This window comes from Ictidomys tridecemlineatus, chromosome 4, assembly GCF_052094955.1.
Source record: "Ictidomys tridecemlineatus isolate mIctTri1 chromosome 4, mIctTri1.hap1, whole genome shotgun sequence".
NCBI classification, from domain to species: Eukaryota; Metazoa; Chordata; class Mammalia; order Rodentia; family Sciuridae; genus Ictidomys; species Ictidomys tridecemlineatus.
The window spans coordinates 29,164,591-29,185,798 of NC_135480.1; the positions used below are offsets into that span (position 1 = coordinate 29,164,591).

General features: G+C 46.0%; 1 protein-coding gene and 1 long non-coding RNA gene across 3 annotated transcripts; one reads left to right on the top strand and one right to left on the bottom strand.

Annotated features, from left to right (window-relative positions):
* Window positions 1-1,020: 1,020 nt before the first annotated feature.
* On the bottom strand, window positions 1,021-3,540 carry Fjx1 (four-jointed box kinase 1). The gene has a single exon (XM_021727841.3). The coding sequence runs from the start codon at window positions 3,247-3,249 to the stop codon at window positions 1,936-1,938; it is 1,314 nt and encodes a 437-aa protein (XP_021583516.3). The 5' UTR covers window positions 3,250-3,540; the 3' UTR covers window positions 1,021-1,935.
* Window positions 1,176-16,401, top strand: LOC144377056 (uncharacterized). Of its 2 annotated transcripts, none has more exons than XR_013437624.1 (5): window positions 1,176-1,716; window positions 9,130-9,305; window positions 10,030-10,148; window positions 10,286-10,434; window positions 11,684-16,401. It is a non-coding gene; the product is annotated as an uncharacterized LOC144377056 (long non-coding RNA). The 2 variants fall into 2 exon arrangements; XR_013437625.1 differs by having other exon boundaries at window positions 13,205-16,401.
* The last annotated feature ends 4,807 nt before the right edge of the window (window positions 16,402-21,208 follow it).

Genomic DNA, 21,208 nt, shown 5'->3' on the forward strand with positions numbered 1-21,208 from the left:
ACTGAAAATATAGGGTAATATTAAATAGTTAAATTACATACTCAGTTATAGCACAGAGTGAGAAGGGGACCCCTCCAGGAATTTAATATCTTTGTGAATCTATGAAATTCTAAATTTACAAATTCCAGTCAAATAAAAAACTAAGTTGTAGCTAAAAGTTCCTTTGAGTTAAAAGTCATTAAACAAAAAGAAGATAATAGGCAAGATCATTTGGGTCTAGAAACCAAATAAAATGCCAAAATAGAATACCAATGGGTTATAAAACAAACAAAACCGAATCCTCTCCCCCCATAGGTCAAAGGATCCAAAAACATTCTCTTAAGTTTGCGGTCTCCTAAAAGCAAGGATCCAAAAGTCAGGTACAAAGTACTGTGCACTTTCTTAACCTTACAATGGCTGCTCTGAAGGGACCCTATAGTAAGTATCAGGAAATCAGCACAACCTCTTTAAGAACGGGATGGGTCCAGATGTTGAAGATTATGGTCTCCTGAATGCAATGGAATTTATGCCAGGAGATTAAAGAGAAGAATTAATTTATGACTTTCTCTACCTGTTTGCAATATGTGCTCAGCTTATTATCTGAACACATTGTGATGCACAGTAATTACAACGCTGAAAATAATGTGCAGCATGTGACTGGTTAAGTTTAAGAAGGGGGCATTTGTCATATTTTAGTTCACACATCTGGTTCTACCATGTTTACCCAACGATTCATATAGGAATATATTACAGTGAAATCCTTTCATATCAGTTTTATTTACTAGGAAATAGAACACTTTTCCTTCATGTCTCTCCCAACCTCTCCCTGAACTCAAAATTCCAGCACTGAGTTCATCTGAGTGAGGAGAAGAGTATGAGCTCTTCTTGTCTTTGTTGAATTCTGTAAGTTTCAGTCACAAATGGAGTGGATATGCATCCTTTGTTTTAAAAGCACATCCACAAGGGAAATAGCTTAAAGCTTATTCTGAAAGCAGATGGGGCATCAGATACCTCAAACATATAAAATCACAGGAATTAAAATTCTAAATTTTAAACTCCCTTTTATTGAAATATAAGTTTGTTTAGTATATTTACACCACAATTTATGCACATATATACATAGAAGGCAAATTCTATCAAATAAAAAAGTTTTTCTTAATAAAAAATTAAAATAAAACAAAGTAAAGTGCATGAAACTGTTTTTCCTTCTAGTGAACATCGTCATTGTCAAAATTTTGGTCAGTTGGGAGGGGCAGAAAGAAGCAATTCGTATTTGACTCAGTGCATTCATAGCCTTCAGGCCAAAACAGAGTTCAGTAATGAGTCAGACAAATTGTCAGGGTCTCCAGGACTCCCCAGGGTGTGGAGGTCTTGCTCTCTTTGTCCTATCTGGAGGGAGCTGTCCCCCTTCTCTGAACAGTGATCTCACCATCGCTGCGCTGGAACAAAGGCAGAACACAGGAAGGGGGCTCCACCAGCCAATGTCACAGCCTTGCTCCGGGGCCACCAGCACAGCGTTTGGTAGGAAATTGCAGAATTAGCTCAACCGCTCAAACGGAAGTTTTCCTTTTTTGGAAAGGGAGGGGGGATGTCCAAGAATGGGGTTCATCTCCCACAGAGACCGTCACCCGGGGAACAAACCCCAGCAGCCAGTTTCTTCGGATCCAGTCTCCGCTCCGGCACAGGAAAGAATCCTTTTATAAGCTGGGTGGAGGGAATGTTACACTTCTCGCCTCGGTGAGTCCGCCCTCTTAGAACTTTGAAAGGAAAAAAGCGAGGGATTAAAAAAAAAAAAAAGAGGGCAGGTGGGTGAAGCATTAGTTTTTAAACACCTTTGCGCTCAGGTCACTGGCTGGGCGTTGGCCCAGCTGGTCCCAGCCGGTGGCAGGGGCGACAGCCCTTCCCCCATTCATCCACACCCCAGTCCCGCTTCTTCCTCTCTTCCTCAGGGTGACGCTAAGTCCCCGGCCGGCGGCCGTACTTGGCCTTGCAGTGCAAAATGTGCTTGGCGAGGAAGTCGAGGCGGCGCTGCAGTAGCTGAGCGTGGGGGTCGGCAAGCGCGGCCAGCTCCGGGAAGCGAGGCTCGTGGCGCCGGTAGAGGCGCAGTAGCCGGGCCGCCGCGTCCTGACCGCGGTGCAGCTCCAGGACGCGCCTCGCGGTCCGCTCGCGGAACACACACACCGACTGCAACAGCGGTTCGTTATACTTGTCCCACATGCCTGCCACCCGGTAGCCATGTACTAAGCCCGCCTCATTGTCCAGAAAGACCAGCGCCCCTCCGGGACCGCGGTGCAGGTTGCTCGTGGCGCGCTGCATAACGCGTGGGTCCCATTGCAGGCTGAAGAGGTTGCTTACAAGTCGGTCGAAGTTGGCCGTCAGGTAGTCGAAGAGGATCAGGTCGGTCCATTGCACCAGGTCCACCAGTTCCGCTTGGCTGAGGTTGGCCAGCTCGCCCCCCGCGTCGCGCAGGGGCCGCAGACGGCCGTCCTCTGAGCGCCAGGGCGCTGGCACCACCACGTCTGTGAGGTTGGGCAGCCAGCGCGTCAGGCTCACCACGCTGCCCTCCGTCCAGTGCGCGGCGCGCAGTTCCTCCTGCACCTGCGCCCACTGAGCGCCCCGAGCCTCCACCCGAGCTAGCGCCAGCGGTGGCACGTGGCTCTGGAGGCCCAGAAGGCGCGCCAGGTAGTAGGACAGGGCCTCGCCCTGGATCTGCTCGGGGTTTATGCCGTAGCGCACGCAGGCTCGGGTGCCGTCGGCAAAACGGGCCAGTCTGTTCGAACTGCGTCCGCAGCCCCCGCGCTCCAGGGCCACCACCCGGGCGCCGCGCGCAGCCTCCAGCCACGCCGCCGCTTGGGCCTCGGAAAAGCCCCGGGGCACCTGCTCCTCCAGGCCACGGCTCCAGAAGACACCCTCGTGCACCGCCGCGCGCTCCACCAGCCCGGGCCGCCCAGCGGGCACGTGCCGCCTGCGCTCGCCAGGGTGCCGCCGGGGCGGGCTGTCCGCGCCGGCCGCCAGGGTGAGCAGCGCCCTGAAAGTTTTCAGGGAGCCGCCGCGGGCGTCCCACGCCAGGGGCGGGGGCAGAGGGAAGCGAGGCACGGGCGCGGGGCCGCCTCTCCGGGCTGGACGCTGGGGGAGTCCGTCTTCGGGCGGCCGGGAGTCTGGCAGCTCAGTCCGCGGCGGCAGGAGCCCGCCCCACAGCGCCAGCAGCGAGCCCAGCGCCAGCAGCCAGAGCCCCGCGGTGGCGGCGGCGCTCCGCATCCTCCTCCCCATGCTCCCGCGGCCGCGCCGGTGCCGCCGCCGCCGCCGCCGCTTCAAGCCGAGCCCTGGCGCCCGGGTCGGGGCGGCGAGGCGGGCCCGGCAGCTTGTTGGCTCCGGGGCTTTGGGCGCCTGAGCCCCATCGCGGCCGCGGGGCGCTGCGGGGCTCTGTCCGGCGCTCTGCCCTGCGCTGGGAACTCGCCTCGCCGCTGCTTCCCAGCTGCTTTTGTATTTCGCTGTGAGACCCTCCGGCGGGCGCGATTCACAGGCGCCCGGACCACGTGGGAGCGAGGGGGATCCCCCTCCCCCTCCTCCGCCGCCGCTCCCCGCCCCCCGCTCCCCCGCCCCTTCCTCTCTTCTTCCCCTTAAAGCGGCGATGGATCCTTCCAGGAGGGAGAGGTGGCCCCACACTGGGTCGGGTCTTAGGGGCCGGGAGGAAGCTGGGTTGGCGGCGCCCGCGCGGGGGCGTCGGAGCCGGCGGCGCTAAACCTGACTCTTTGCTGGGCTGGAGGGACCCGCCCGGTGCCCTGGCTGGGGGGTGGGGGGGAGGAGGGTGAACGCCCAATCCCTTCGCCTGGGGCAGCGCCTGATCCACAAACTTAACACAGACCCCCACCGCGCCCCGGGCGCTGCCAGGCGAGGATCAGGGCGGGTCCCTGTGCTTTCTTCAGGATGATTCACGCTGCCTTATGTAAATTCCCGGGAATCTACCGGAGCCACTGAGTATGTGACTCCAGCCAGGAGAGGAATCTTTTTGTAGCGCACAACTTTCAACCGACATCCCCTCTCTCACCCCACGCTCACCCCACCGGTCACTGCGGGCTAGAGTTCTGAGGTTGCCTGCTCTGCCTTTCCAAGGGACTCCGGGAATCAAACCTCTGGGTGCACCTAGATCACCGAGGCCAGTTCCCGTTCACTTCTGCATCCACTCAGCAAAGCCATTGTCCTCGGTTCTGGTCTGGAGCGGTAGAGTCCACAGATCCGGGTCTCCCGTTAAGTGAGAATCGACGCATCATAGGCTGGATATCACCTTCGTGCTGGGGAGAGAGGTGTCAGGAATGGCTTCTCTGAAGAAACGAGACTGCTCTGCCTACTGGGGAACTGAGGCACTGAGAAGGGACGGGGCTTCCTCAGGATTTCACAGTTAGCAAAGTGGAGACACTAAAAGGCAAACCTAGGTCTCTGGGCTGTCTGCCATTTGATTTTCTCTGCATTAAGAAAATTATGCATTTAACTTTATTATATGTATACATATAACTTATTCTATATTATATATATTATTTTATATTTCACCTCACTACCATTTTAGTCTGTCACTTTATTCTCTGGCTACAATTTTCAGTTAAACAAATGAAAACCAAACAAGAACACCAGTTTGCATTTGACCTACCAGTTTTGATCATTTAAAGGGAAAAGTAATGGTAGGGAGTTTGCGTTCAACCCACCAGGAATTCTCTTAGAAGCAAACTGGCCTTCTCCCTTCCCTCTTGGCATCATCCCATTGCATCCGGAATCTACAGCTTTAGAAATTCCCAAGTTAGACACCTGGTTGAGTTTATGGGGGTGGAATCTGCCTCCTGAAAGCCAGAGTTTTAAAATGTTTCCTTACAAGTGTTTCTTTTCCTCCTTTCATTCCGCCCATCAGGTGTTCTTGGGGAACTTTCAACTGTACTACCTCATCAGCTGGCAGCGTGTATATTTTATTCTCCAAAGAATAAATGCCCTTGAGTTGTAGGGCAGAGACTCTAATATTTGTGGCTCATCATAGGCATCAAAAAAAGCTATGTCTGGAGAGGTAAAGTCCACAGATCTGGGTCTCATGCTCATATAACATCTGGGCCTTCCAGCCCTGACCTAGTGCTATGCTTTTCAGTGTTTCGGAAGGTGTGGTAAGTACATTCGACTGAAGTATGGATCTTTGTTGAACCTGTTCTGAACCACGGTCATGCCTTTTTATGGCTCTTATCTGATGAAGGGATTACAATAGCTCCCCTGTGGATACATCAAATATATTAATTCATTAAAAGATGTTATATTCCTTCCTTGTTCAAGCTCCCTTCTCTCAAGCTTCCCTAGTGGGCAGGGACTCTCTCTCTCTCATCATTTTTTTTTCTCTTACCACCTAACATAGTATACTACACTAAATAAGTGCTCAGTAAATTGAATTTAATTTTTTGTCTTTTGGTTTAACTTCAACTGGGAATGTATTTTTCATACCGTGCTTTCAGCCTGAAACTATAAGCAAGATCTCCACCTTGTGGACATAAGTAGAACATCATCTAATTAAAGAAAAGTACATTTTAACTGGTTGATTAATTAACTTAAAACTGTGAGAGTATTAAATGGCTACTAGGGCCCAAACCATGTCCTGGAGGCCATGGGGGAAATCCAGTGTAGTTGGTGGCTCTGCCTTTTGGTCGTTAACACAAAGTATAAGTAAATAACTACCAGGAAGCCTTCATTGTCTGTATGGGGAGTATCTCTTGTCCATTGTTTTAGGGCCGCCTGGGGCATATTGCCTGGCACTTAGTAGGTGTTCAATAATAATTTGATGAATAAATAATTGGAATGCCAATGAGATGAAACTTTGCAAGTGGCATGTATTGAGTTTTTTTTTTAACACCTTACCACTAAAGGACACAAAATAAGAACTTAATTTTTATTTTTATTTTTTTAGAGAATTTTTTAATATTTATTTTTTAGTTTTTTGGCAGACACAACATCTTTGTATGTGGTGCTGAGGATCGAACCCGGGCCGCACGCATGCCAGGCGAGTGTGTTACCGCTTGAGCCACATTCCCAGCCCCCAAAATAAGAACTTAATTCCCCCCCCCACAAATTCTTTATTGGTGCATTACAATCTTACATAACAATGGGATTTTTTTGTAACATATTTATGGGTGTACATAATATAACAATATAATTTGGCCAATGCCATTCCCAGCACTTAAAAACTTGATCTTAAAAGGAAAAAATATTGATGAGGGCTTTGCATAAAGGATATGGGCAGAAGCACATGATTTTCAGCCTGGGACGAATGGCTTCAGAGCTAGACAAATCCCAGGGTCTCCTAATCTTATTATGGGTACTGATGAAGAAATAGGAGCTTAGAAAAGTTGGTTAAGGGGCTGGGATTGTGGCTTAGTGGTAATGTGCTCGCCTAGCTTGTGTGAGGCACTGGGTTTGATCCTCAGCACCACATATAAATAAATAAAAGATATTGTGTTCACCTAGTACTAAAAAAATATTTTTTAAAAAAGAAAAATTGGTTAAGTTCTATACCTTAAAAGTTGGGCTGACTTTATCACTGAGTGACCCTTTGTCTCAGTCCCAGGACTAAATGCACCATGGAGCAGAACTGAGTGTACTAATAGAAACTTCAGCAAGTGCATTAAAATGAAGAATTACAGAAAACCAATGGAATAAACCCCACCATATGTACTTAGCGCTGCCATTTACCAATTGTGACCTTGGGTGTGTTATTTAACTCTAAAGTGCAATACAGATTTAAAAGGGTGCTTGATTTATGTTAGATGGTGTTTAAAGACATCCTTTCCTTTGCCTGTTGGACAAAGGAAAGGATTCTTTACTTCCCAGCCTGAAGATACCCCCAACCCCCAGCAGAGGCCAAGCCTTGGTGGCTAGGATACACAGATCACCAGAGTGTAATCTCAGTCCTTCCTTCCCTCTGGCTGTTGCTTGGGAATGAGGTGCTGCTTGTCTGTCCCTAAATGGGAACTTATTTGCACCTTTAAGACTTTCTTAATACTCCTCAAGAGTTTCTCCCCAAGCCTAGACCTCCAATATCTTCAAACTTGCCTGCAGTCTTGTGTGAAAAATGATCTGGCTCATATAACCGTGCCTCCCAGGGAAGGGGTGGGGGTGGCGATTGAGTGCTAGGAGCAGGGAAGAAGGCTTGAAGCTGGAAGATTTTCCAAGTCTGGCCTTTTCATTTTCTGGCTTGTTCCTTGGGCTAGTTTTTTACCTGCTATGAGTTTCAATTTCTGAACCTGAGAAATGAGGATAATAAATCCTACCTAAGTCATGGGATTGTTATGCAGCTCAAATGAAATATTAATAGTAACCATAACAACGGTGGCAGCAAACACCTATTCAGTGTTCATTATGGGATGGGTGTGGGGCTAAATCCCGAGTGTGTTTTATCCCATTTAACCCTATTCACAAGTGGTAGTATTGTCCCCACTTTACAGGTGGGAAAACTGGAGCTTAGCAGTGACAAACCTGAGGTCATATAGTGCTAACTGACAGGTTGAGGTTCTAGAATCCTTGGTAAATTATGAACTACTTAGGACAGTGCCAAATATAAAAGTATTGCATTTAACCAAAGCAGATTAAACTCAGATGGAATTTTTCTTTATGATGTGCTCTAGGGCTGCTATTAAATGAAATGGTGAAGAGAGTGAACTCTTAAACCAGATTATATAGGTTTAAAATCTAACCCTGCCACTTACGTGTGTGACGATGGGTGTGTTTCTTAACCTCTCTGTGCCTCAATGTACTCAACTATAAAATCAGTCATTATAGTACCATTAACATTATCAATAATAAACATGATATCTTTTTTATTGTTCTCTAGATTTTGTTTTTATTTAATTTTAATTTGTCATATATGACAACAGAATGCATTACAATTCATACTACATATATACAGCACAATTTTTCATATCTCTGGTTGTACACAAAGTAGAGTCACATCCTTTGGGTCTTCATACATGTACTTAGGGTAATGATGACCATCACATTCCACCATCTTTTCTACCCCTATGCCCTCCCCTTCCCCTCCCTCCCCTTTTCCCCTTTGTCCTATCTAGAGTTCATTTAATCCCCACCACCACCACCACAGCATATTATAAATTAGCATCCTTAAATCAGAGAAATCATTTGGCATTTGTTTTTGGGAGGGATTGGCTAATTTCACTTAGCATTATATTTTCCAGCTCCATTCATTTACCTGAAATGCCATGATTTTATTCTCTTTTAATGCTGGATAATATTCCATTGTGTATATATATACCACATTTTCTTTATCCATTCATCTACTGATGGGCATGTAGGTTGGTTCCACAATTTAGCTATTGTGAATTGTGCTGCTATATATAATGCTGCTATATATATGATGTGGTTGTGTCCCTGTAGCCTGCTGTTTTAGGAGTGGGATAGCTGGGTCAAATGGTGGCTCCATTCCCAGTTTTCCAAGGATTCTCCAATAAACATGATATCTAATGGTCAATAGTAATTAACAGTGACAAATATTATGGATTATCATGTTGATTAAATTAGTCCCCAGATTAAAGTGCTTAAAAAGTGACCTGATGTTCAATGTTTTTATGTTTTTTATTTCTTATCTCACTGTTCCATTGTCCAGTTGGAGAACGTCTTCTCCTGTTGTCTCTACGAAGCCTCACTGGGTCTAGGGAGGCCTAACTGAGTTGCTATTCCAGCCCAGTGCACCTTCTTTATGCCCCAGTTGGCATCTTCCCAGATGATGTTGTGACTCTCCATGGAGCTGGATCATCTGGGCTCTACTGGGTCCCCAGGACATCTCTTGTTAACAGCTCAGAGACTCCAGCCAGCTTCTGGTTCCCTCTCGCTAGTCTTCGTTCTTCATCCTGACCTGTTCCGAGTCTCCCAAAGATAGAAGTTGCCAAGAGTATCCTTCTCAATGCTTTATAACAGGGAAGAGAGAGAAGGGATGCCAGGAGGAGTAATATATTTCTTCCCACCAACTATGCGTTGGTCAAACTTTGACCTTGGACCATTCTCTGACCCTCTGGGCTACAGTTCCATTATTTATGGCTTCCTATTGTGGATGGAATGTTTGTGTCCCCTCCAAGTTCATATGTTCAAATCGAACCCTCATTGTGATGGTTTTAGGAGGTGGGGCCTTCGAGAAGTGATCAAGATTAGTGCCCTAATAAAGGAAGCCCCGTAAGCTCTCTACCATGTGAGGATTCAGCAAGAGGACTGTTGTCTATGAATCTGGAAGAGTACCCTCAAAAGGCACAGAATCTGCTGGTACCTTGATCTTGGACTGCCCAGCCTCCATAACTGTGAGAAATAATTATTTGTTTGTTGTTTAAGTCACTCAGACTATAATATCCTGTTATAGGAGGCTGAACTAAGATAGTCCTTATTTTCCATTTTCTCTTCCAGTAGGGTATATCATTTTTATGCTTGGGGATCATTTTTCTTTTTTTGATGTTTCAATTTGACCATGATCTGGGTTGTCTAAGAATTGCTTAACTGATCTCATGTCATATGTGGCCTTTAAGGAGTGTGCGTGTGTTTGTGTTTGTGTGTGTGTGTGTGTGTGTGTGTGTGTGTTAGTCCCCCTATACACAGGGGACATGTTCCAAGATTTCCAGTGGATGCCTGAAACCCTGGATAGTACTAAATCCTATATATACAATGTATTTCTCCGTATGCTCTGCTGTGTTGCAACTTAGTATCAGAGTTAATCATGTTTATGCCCTGGATTAAGCTAATCCATGCTTTATCCCTTGGTGCCTTCTTTGCATCACTATTCATGAGCTTTGGAGTCATTATTAAGTAAAATAAGAGTTGTTTGAACATAAATACTACTGTGACTGTTAATCTGAGAACCGAGAAAGCTACTTTTGAGTGGGTAGCATATAAAGCACGGATACACTGGACAAAAAGAGGATTCACGTCCCAGGTGGGAAGGCATGAGGTTTCATCAGACTACTCAGAATGGCACACAATTTAAAATGTATGAATTATTTATTTCTGCAATTTTCCAATTAATATTTTCAGACTGTGGTTGATTGAGTAAAAATGAAACCATGGAATGTGAAACTACAGATAAGAGGAGACTACTGCGCATGCCTGGTTCCAGCTAAATCCTTTGGGTAGCTAGAAGGAGGTCAGGAAATGTAAGAGTCTTTGAATGCAATTAACCTATCTGCTTGAATGAATCCCACATTGTGTTTCTGGAAAGAATGTCAAGGTTGACATGAACCCTTTCAATTACGGTGAGACTAACATTTTCAATTCTCTTTATTCCATGTAGCTCTCTTTTAGACCTGCTTTTGAAGAAAGTCCATGCAGTCACTCGTGTTAGAGACTAGAATCTGGAGACTGAAGCACTGGTGAATTAATTTTGCAAATTCAAGAGAAAGTTGCCAACACATATTTGAGCCCTCGTTTCACAAAATAATGGTAAGAATTCTAGACTGTGCATTGGAGACATGGATTTCTTTCTGTATCATAATTTAGTTTAACAGAACATTTCTTGTTCCCATGCTAAAGGCCAGAGGTTGGGACGGGAATTGATGGGGGGATGCAACGTCCTCTTGTCCTTAGTGTCTGTATCAGGAAACATTGTTTGCCTTCTCTTCTTTCTCTACCTACCCTTTTTCCTTCTTGGCAGCTCTCCATCTCCCTCTCCTGAGCCTTGTGCTTGAAGGGAAGCTAAGTCCTTATTGGGCTCAACCAGTCATAGTGCTTTCAATCTCTTGTCAGTAATTAGTTAAGGCAGAGGCATGTGTCTCCATTCTGACCAGTGAGACACGAAGGGAAATTCAGTGGGAAGTTCCTGGAAGAGATGTTCTACTATTATAGAGACACCAGAAAAAAGATGGCCGTTCATGTCTGGGTGAAAGACCTGGAATTAGGGCAGTTACCCTGTAACTGAAAGATGAACTAAGTTCACACTTTCAGGATGGCAGAGCAGAAAGATGGAAGGAGCCAGAGTCCTTGGTGTCATGGCCCCCAGATGGATCAACTCAGAAGCCACCCTTCCTCTGGACTTTGTGGTTTAACCCACCCTGAGTTGGAACTTCTCTTGTTTGTAGCCAAAATGTTTCTAAATGCTGTACCCCATCACAGGGGATCTTACAAACTAGAGAGGGAGGCAGACAGGCAGACATCTCTTCCGTCAGAGTGGGGCTTCTGAGCTGGCAGTATGGTTTAGTCTTCTGGAACTGCTGCCAGGTTGAATCTTGCACTTATGATCTGTGCCATTTGGGGACAGTTACTTAACTTCTCTGAGCCTGTTAACTCATCTGTGAAGTGGAAATGATAACTGTGCTTGCCTCATTATTATGTGGATGAGATGTGCTGTAAATGCTCAATAAATTTTATCGACTGCCGTAGCTATGATGGAAATAGAAAGCAAAAAGGGCACAGAATTGGAAGGTCCTGTTTCTACCAGAGAAATCCAGGAGGCATCACCAAGGAGGCAGATGATAAGATGAGTCTTGAAGGGCAAGTTGAGGTTTGCAGGTCTGAATTAGAGTGGGAAGGACATTTGGGCAAGCAAAGATGGAACAGAATGTAAGCTTCGCACGCAGCCGGGCACCCACAGGCAGGGGACCACATCTTGGAGGAGCTCAGTTTTTTCATCCTTGAATGCACTTGAGTATTGGATTAATTTAATCCTCTTTGATTAAAAAAAAAAAAATCTCAGGTCCCCTTTCCAGATTGGGAGGCACCAGACCAGACAGATCAGAGACTCTTGCCACAGTTCCTTCATCGCTCACCTGTGATTGCTCGTCTCAGCCCGCTCTGAAGAAATTCACTCAACAAACATTTCCCGTGAAAAGAAGCAACTCTCCACGGCTCTGTTGATTTTGTTCCTCATTGCTGCCTGGAGCTTTATCCAGTGCACAATTAGCGATTCTGTGCCTCTTCAGCTTCCCCGGGCCCCACACCTCTCATCAGTCAGATAGATGCTGAAGCTTAATTAAGCTTGTAAAGCTTTCTGATTTCCTCCGATGAAAGGTGGCCCATAAGCACCAGGTTTTATTTTGGTGGCTCCTGCCAAGGGTTATTATAAATAGGCCTTAGTGCGACATGGCTGAGCTCTTAGGGTGATAATGTGTCAAGACCAATCGAGGCTGCAGAGAGCAGAGATATTATCATAATGGTTCCATCATCGGCGGTGGGTGTTAATGGAAGTAGATGTGGGGGAAAAAAAAAAAAGGGTACTGCAGGCAGCGAAGCCGGGATAGAGGTGGCTACGAGTGAAATATGGCTGCTCCTGGGATCTCCATCATAATCATTAACTATATTAGCCTCCGAGCCATTCTTCTGCCATCTCTCTAGATCAGACTCAAACTCAAATAAAAAATGGATGCTTTAACTCCAAATGAAAATATATTCCTTTGCTGCTGTTTAAAATCCATTTACATTAAAATGATGGCCAGTAGGTAAGTAATTTATAACTGGGGGCTCACCGCAGTGCAGATGAGTGGCCTCTGAATCGTGAGCAGCCTAAATGGGAGACCGAGGGACGTGTGGACCCAAGAAGAGAATGGTATTGGACTGAAAAGGGGCAGGCAAGAATATGAAAAGGCAAAGGGGAACTAACTTATGGACCCTCGATGGCAGGGCACAGTGAACACAGAGGTAGCCTTGTATCTCCACGGGGAGGTGGGGAAAAGCCTGCTGGTGGCTCCCCAGGAGTGCAGCCCTGGTTCAGAATGTGCCAGCTGCCTGGGCCCCCGCTTTCATCACCTGCCACCAGTTTTCTGCATACTGTGGGCAGAGTCAGAAAACCTTCATGATGATAATGAGCTTGAGAATGGCTCAGCCCTCTTGTTAGGTGGAGCCTCCCTATTCTTTCCCGATCCAGTTAGACTGAACCCAGATTCCTATTCCATGGCCCAGGAGGGTCCAAAGCCTTTCTCTGTTCAGAGAGTCCCTGGAGCTTTGTGCTTCACATTGGTCTCTGAGCCTTCACTTCCTGTCTCCCACACCCATGAACATGGGTGTGCAGTTCCACACCTGGTCCACACCTCTCCCACCACCTCCTTTGGACCAGAGGCAGCATGAGTGTGATGACTTCGCTGAAGTTCTGAGGGGCTTGTTGGGTGGGGGTCACATTACCCCCCTTCATCCACTTAGTTGTCCTCTCCTTCCTCTCTCCCCCCACCCCACGTTTGTGGAGAAATGGGTGACATTTCCCTCTTTACTTCCTGTAAAACAGGGCTACTCCACTGGGGCCTCCCAGGATCACAGCTCCGACCTCAGCTCGACAGACTGTTGAGATTTCTCCAGATGTGGCATGTGAGTTCCAGTGGACCAATCATTGAACAGTTCCATTGTACACTTTTTGCACACCTTGCAGAGTGCTGAAAGCTTTCCAAGCAATGTCTTTTACACCGGCTTCTCATCCCTGGAGATGGTGTTCCCCCATTTCATTGACGGGAAAACTGGAATGTTCTGAGAGCGAGACTCGGCCCAGGAGACTTCTGCTGTGTAACAGAAGAGGAACTCCAACTAAGACCCCAGTTAGTTAACCACCATATATAGGCAGGGTATCCCTAATCCAAAATGCTCCAAAATCCAAAACGTTTTGAGCACCGACAGGACACTTCAAATGGAAACTTCCACACCTGACCTCATGTGACTGGACATATTAAAAGGGGGAGCAGCAAAAATGGTGCATTAAATTACCTTCAGGCTATACAAGTAAGGTGTACGTGAAACAAATTAATTTCGTGTTTAGACTTGGTTCTATCCCCAAGGTAGCTCATTAGGTCTATGCAAATACTCCAAAATCTGAAGCACTTCTGGTGCCCAGCATTTTGGATAAAGATATTCAACCTGTACTACGTGTCCTCCTGGGACTGGACGCACCCTGGTGAGTTAGCAAAGGGGACCCTTACATGGGGGTTTCTCTGTCTTTGGGACTGGCGCCTCGCCTTGTCCAAACATGTTTAAAGAGTTACTACTTTCATTTCTTCTCCCTTCTGCTGAGTGATTTAGCCCAAGGCCATCTACAGGGAAGTATCTTGCAGCATAGGAGGCCTCCTGGGGTTAATGTTTTAGCGGTGGGCATGAGTGGTTGGAAGAAGTCCTGACCATCCTGGGGACAGCACTATCTCTGATTTGGGACTGGACTGGCCTGGTAAGGATGGCAGCCTGAGAACACCATTGTCATTTCTCTTCTGGTTTTTGCTCTCCCAGGAACCAGCTCTGAGCTTGCCACAGGAAGCCTGTGGGTCCTCTGTGGGGCCAACATGTTGGTTATGTGCCATGTGCTGAGACCCACTCTTGAATATCTCCAGTTCATTTCACCCAAGGAAACAAGAAAGAAAGAAACCTCAGAGGCCATTTCTTGCCACCTGAGTTTAAAGAGCGGCTACAGTGGACCATGTGAGCCTGAGGAGCAGTGATTCAGAGACTGAAGAATAAGGATAGCGACATATTTATATAGCTCCTTGCAGTTTTGCTGAGCACTTTCACACGCCAGTCTTGGTGAATTTTCACAACCACCTATAAGGGAGGGCTAGCAGGGCAAGAATGAGTTATTGTTTCTATTTAATGAAGGAAAAGGCTGAGCTTCAGGAAATTGGGTGATAAACCTTAGGTTCACAGCTATTTCCTGTAAGACTTGGAACTTGAACCCACTTTACCTGACTTCCACCTCAGAGGTTTCACATACACTCCCTCTTTGCTCCGTGCTCTTTACATCTGCAGAGAACTATCTCTGGTTACTATCTCTGGTTTTCCACATAATACATGTACATGATGCATGTATGTTACGATGTCCACACAAACTCCAGGATTGGGGACAGAGAAAGAAATCCAAGAATTGTTTAAAAGCTGGAATATTTAAAACGCCCTCTCTCATTCAGTGGTGGTTTCTTTCTTGCTTATCAGCACCTATGATTAAAAAAAAAGGAGGAAGCAAAGAAAAACCAAAAGCAAAAAGGTTGGGAAAAAAACAACAGTAAGAGATTATTTTGAAATCTTTTTCTCTTTGCCTGTCTGTTTCTGATGGTAAAAAGGTAGAGAAAATAATCAGAGGGAGTCATAGAGAGAGAGGGAAGAAGAGGAGATAATCACTGATTATTAATTTCTATTCTGAGAGAATTAGTTTTTATTAAAAAATTTTAAAATAGCTCTAAGATGATTAAAAGGAAATGGTTAGAAACAAAAAGCTTCCTCTCATTTTTCTTCTCCCATGCACGACACCCTGGCTTCACACAGCCAGCAAATGGAGTGTGGTGCTTGACCATCTCGTCCTTCCCACTGAGAGGGGCATTCATTTAGGGGCAATGGCAGACCAACATGGCCCTAGGATCTGTGAGAGCAGCTGGACTAGGTAGATGTCTTCCCATCTTGTAGTGTTGTGAGAATTAAAGGAGATTATGAGACTAGATAAAATATAGCAGGTGAAAAGATTTAATGCAGCTCCTGGAAAATAGTAGTTTAAATAAAACCACGCACCCCGCTGCATAGAAAAATGTCTAAGAGGACACCTGCTAACCTGTTGTTAGTTGTGTTAGGCAGCTTTTCTTTACTGAGATAAAATGCCTGATGTGAACAACGTAAAAGGAAGAGAGGTTTGTTTGGGCTCATGGTTCGTGGGCTCCATTGTGTCTTTGTCTGTGCTGACAAAGATACAATGTCATGGCAGAGGGGTGTGGCAGCTCCCCTCATGGTGGCCAGGAAGCAAAGGGAGAGAGCCAGAGGTTGGGGACCCGAAATACCCTTCTAGTGCATGTCTCCAGTGGCCTACGTTCCCCAATAGGCCCCATCTCCTGCAGTTGCCACCAGCTCCCCATAATGCTGTCAGTTCTGCACTTTATTCACTGTTGAGGTCAGAGCCCTTACGAGCCAATCATCTCCCCAAAGCCCTGGCTCTGACCACTGCTAACACGTGAGCAATGCATTGAGGGAGATTCCAGACCCAAATTATAAACAACAGCATCATTCCTCATGAAGTCTGCACGTGGTAGAAGCACTTTTACTTTTTCACTGTGTGCATTTCACTTTGTATTGCATAGAGCATTGTGGGAATGGTGTGTGTGTGTACTAATGGATGTGTTTGGTGGCTCAAGTTAAAAGTAAGAACAGATACACGGCGATAAAGAATGCGACATTTTCAATGCCTGTCTGTGCCATTGTAAAGTCTGTTCTCATCCCAATGGAATCATAGAGGTTCCTCTGGTGGCAAGGGATGGCATCCACGGAAGAACAGATGCCCTTCGACCTGGGCAAGCAGGAGAATTGAGCAGCGTGGGTACGTAAGCAGGAGGCCTTCTACAATTGTGATCAGAAGATGTGAGCTGGGGTTGTGGCTCAGTGGTAAAGTGCTCGCCTAGCACGTGTGAGGCACTGGGTTCGATTCTTAGCACCACATCAAAATAAATAAAAATAAAGGTATTATATCTATCTACGACTAAAAATATATTTAAAAGGAAAAAAAAAAAGATCAGAAGATGTGTAAGATGTCTCAGCTACAGTTGCCTTCCCATCAGGCTTTTACACTCCAGGAAGGGGAACCTGATTGGTCCATGTGGGTCCAACACTTCTGTGTTGTTTGATGTTTTACAAAATTAGACTCTCGTGTCACTCTTAAAATAATAATGAAAAATCTCTAGCCATGAATACAACAAGTGGAGCTGTATTGTAAGATCTCAACAAAAAAAAAGTCTTTTGTGCATCTTTTACAGAGAGCCAATGGAAATCAAAACCAAGCAGCGTGATCTGTCATCTGCATTGTGATACATTACAAAGTGACACATCCGCCTTGGGTCTGAATAAATGTTGATTATGATAGCAAACACCCACACGACAAATAACAACACTTGTCTTTCTGATTCCCACAGTTAACAGATCCAAAATTTCCATGAATTTGTTTAGTGCTGACTCCCCCATCAGGAAGGGAGTTGGAGACCTTGATTAGGGATAAAGGAAAGTAATAGGGCATTTCCTGGTTCTTCTACCATTAGTTGGCATTTTACAGCGATTTGGGCATAGGGATTCTAAAGCATATAGAAGGTGTGCAGAGTATTCCGCATGTGTTTGTGTGTGTGTGTGTGTGTGTGAGAGAGAGAGAGAGAGAGAGAGAGAGAGAGAGAGAGAGAGAGAGAGAGAGAGAGAGAGATGGAGAGAGAAAGAGAGAGAGTCAGAGATGCAGGGTGGGGAGGGAAAACATTGCATTGCCCCCCGGGCAGAATGATTGAGGGCTTGTCCTAGGCCTGCTTGGATTCAGACTGCATTTTCTGTGCTGACCATCTGTGTTTCCTAGGAAAGAGGAGCCCAGCCAGGCCCTGAGAGGTTGAGGAAAAAGTGAGAAGCAGGGAGCCTGGCCAGCCCGGGTGGGGCTGGGGGATGCTTTGTGTTCTCAGTAATGCCTCCTGGCAACATCTGTGCCACAGAGGACTTGCTTGGCCACCTCCCCTCCTGGCAGCACCTAAGCGTCCTTCCCAGGGTCAACAACCCTCCTCTCGGCTACTCACCCCTTTCCTGTGATGTGTTTTGTTTGGAGGATGAGCTGAAGTTGCTGGGGAAATGATCAGAAATTACTTAGGCGAAGGCAGAAGCCATGTCTTTTAACAACCAGGGATGCACTAGTAACCATTCCATTTCCTAAGTCTTGACACCTGCCTGGAAGCTCATGTCTCCCTGCAAATCCTTTTAGGTGTGCTTTATAACTCCCATGTACAGAGGAGCAAACTAAGATTCAGAGTTTAAGTGAATCATTCAAGTTGACAGAACTCTTAAATGGTGGGGCCAGGTTTGAACCTAGGCCAGTGTGTCTCCAGGTACCTGATTCTAACCCCTCCTCCATGTCTGGAAGCTGATTCACAGGGGCCCAAGAACTTGAAGCTCTGCAGCACTTCCTGGGTGCTCTGGGACCAGTCACAGAAGGGCTGAGAAACCTCAACAAATGGGGAACCTGGTATAATGTTGGTTCCCCAAGCCAGCACTGTGGTAGTGTTATGCCAGATTCGTGGGACCCCAATAGACCTCCAGGAGCCGAATCCGATGCAATCACACAAGAGTCTTTATTGCAAGCTCGAGCCTGGACTCACAACCGTTCCCGATGCAGCGGTCCCAGGGAGTGAGTCCCAGTCCTTTGTGCAGTGAGATTTTATAGGTTTTAGGGGGATACTCTATGCGTCACAACATCACACAGCAAATCATTCCATACCACGGGAAAGTCAAATGACAACTCTTAACATTAATTACACATTCAATGACAGGAACAAGTTGGGTAGGGGTGATTGGCTAGTACAAGAGGGAGGTTCATTTGAACTGATTGGTTTAGGCCACGAGGGGTGTACGTGCTAAACTACGTGGTTTCCCATCATGTTATCAACCACCTTAAATTACTTGGGGGTCATCTGGCATCCCAGGTATTTTCCCTGTCTCATGCTGATTGGTGGTTGCTATGGGTCCTCACCTAGCCTAACTGAGTCAGGGACACCTGGCACCTCAGACTTCTCCTGTTATGTACAGACAAACAACTCAGCAGGGTGGGTATGTGCTTAGGAGTGCTCTGTGGGTTTTTCCAAGGACAAGGGTCATGCCCCCTTCCTTAGGACGGGCCTTGAGGTAGAAGCTGCTGTTATTTATTTATTTTAAAAAATGGAGTCACATTAGTTTCTCAGTAGTATAATTATAAGCCAAGCCTTTACATCTATTATGTGGGTCAAGGTTGGGAGACAAGGAACGTGAACCCTCAGGAGTTCAAACCCAGCATACCCAGAGAGGAGGGATGGGGACTGAACCCAGGGCCACTCCCCAGGGGCAACAGCTCAGCTCTTTTCATTTTGTTTTAAGATAATGTCTTGCTAAATTGTGAGATTGGCCTTGAACTTGGGATCCTCTTGAGTGGCTGGGATTACAAGAGTGTCCGGTGCGAGGAGGCCTCTTTCTCAAGATCAAAAGCATTTATCTTGGGTGCAGCTTGAGATGCTGGGTGTCCTGTCTTTTAAAGTTGCTGAAACAGGACCATTGGCCTGAATAGTTTTATTGGGATTAAAAATATTGTGAATTTTGTGCTAACTGCCTCTGGCTATAACTGGAATGAAAATGACATTGCTTCAGACAATATCGTGCACTAATTAAACCAGTGGAGAATGAAACAACAGAAGCAAAACAGGCAACAAAAATTGGAGTCCTGGGCTTCAGCACACTCCCCAAGCAGGGCAGTTGAATTTAAATTCCCATTATTTTGAGTGAATGTGGCCCTGAGGAACCATGTAGGGATGGTTTTTTTTAATGTGATTCCAGGGAAGTCCCTCTCTTGCAGTATAGTAACTTTTATAAAGCCCTACCGTGCATTGTTGCAAAAGAAAAGTACAAAATATATGTATTCCTGGCAAAAAGTCCAGGAGATACATACCTAAATGTTAACAATGGGTTTCCTTGGGGAAAGGAAATTTGAAGAGAAAGATTTCCTTTTTCCTTTCTTTAAAATTTTTAAAAATACGACCAGACTCAGTGGCACACACCTGTCATCCCAGCGGCTCGGGAGGCGGAAGCAGGATGATTTTGAGTTCAAAGCCAGCCTCAGCAAAAGCGAGGCGCTAAGCAACTCAGTGAGACCCTGTCTCTAAATAAAATACAAAACAGGACTGGGGAGGTGGCTCAGTGGTTATGTGCACCTGAGTTCAATCCCTGGTACCTTTCCCACCAAATTAAAAAATATGTTCCTATAGTGTTTATTTTATTTTTTGGTATTGGGGATTGAACCTAGGGGTGCTTTATAATTGAGATACATCCCCAGTCCTTTTTTTTTTTTTTAGACAAGATATTGCCAAGTTGCTGAGACTGGCCTTAAACTTGTGATCTCAGCCTCTCAAGTCACTCAGATATCAGGCATATGCCAATGCACCAGGTTCCTATAAATTCATTATATCCACCATATACTTTTGAGCAGACCGGAATAATCAAGGGAATTCTTGATGCTTGGATGACTCATGCTTCATAGCACCAGATTGTCAAAAAGAAGATTGGACAGGTGGCCATTAAGAAGCTGCCCCAGTGGACCAGGAATCAAGGTGGGAAGCGTCTGAGTTTAGGAGGAAGCCATGGAGATGGAAAAGAAAGTGAGTATCATTGAGGAGGCCTGTGATCTCAGCTACTCAGGAGGCTGAGGCAGGAGCATCACAAGGTCAAGGTCAGCCTTGCAATTTAGCAAGATCTTGTTTTATAAGAAAATTAATTTTCTCCTAGAAGGTTCTTGAAAAATCTCTTGATTTGAAAAATCTGGAGACGTAGCTCTGTGTAGAGCTCTTGCCTAGTGTGTGAGAGGCTTTGGATATAATCCCTAGTACTGTAAAATACAGAAGAAAATAAACAAACAAACAAAACAAACAAAAAACAAAAGAGTGAGGTGTATCCCCTGAATTGGCTTCAGGCTTCCAAAATGGTGCCATTGCCGTGATCCATGGAGTCTAAGCTGATGATGCTGAGGGATGGAGGGACCCACTGCAGCTGGCCTGCCAATTCTCAGTGCATGGCTGGGTGGGAGATGGGTGGACACATGAATGTGTTTCTTCACTTCAGTCTTTTTTTTTTTTTTTGTAATTGTAGATGGTGCATTTATTTTATTTGTTTATTTTCATGTGGTGCTAAGGATTGAACCTAGTGCCTCATATGTGTTAGGCAAGTGCTACAACTTAGCCCCAGCCCCAGCCCCATTTAAATCTGTTGCTTTGGGTTCTTGTTGGCTTCTGTTAGAAGTCTAATTATCTTCAAGTGAAGTCAGTATTTCACATATTCCTCCCCTGGTCTGGGCTGTCATCCCCCTTCCCCCTAACCAGGGAGAGTGAAGCCCTTTCGAGGGTCTATACCACTTCTTATGCCTTGTTGAGTCTCCTCTTGTTCTAACTTTGAGAAGCCCACCTCCAAACGGCTTAAACAATAACAGAGATAGATTTGGGCATAATTAATTAGAAGATCTTCTGGGTGGGCTTGATGGGGGAGGGGCTTACCCATGCTGGTTCCTTTCCAAGCTTTCTGTTCTGTTCTTCACCCAACATCAGTCTAGCTTCTCATGGTAACAAAATGGATGCGACAATTCTAGGCTTTACCTCCCCACATCTAGAAGGACATTGAGAAAACTTATTTTCTCCTAGAAGCTTCTTGAAAAATCTCTTGATGGTATTCTCTCTCTTTCTGTTTCAGAATTGAACCCAGAGCCTCATGCACCCTAGGCAAGGGCTCTACGACTATCTTTTGGACC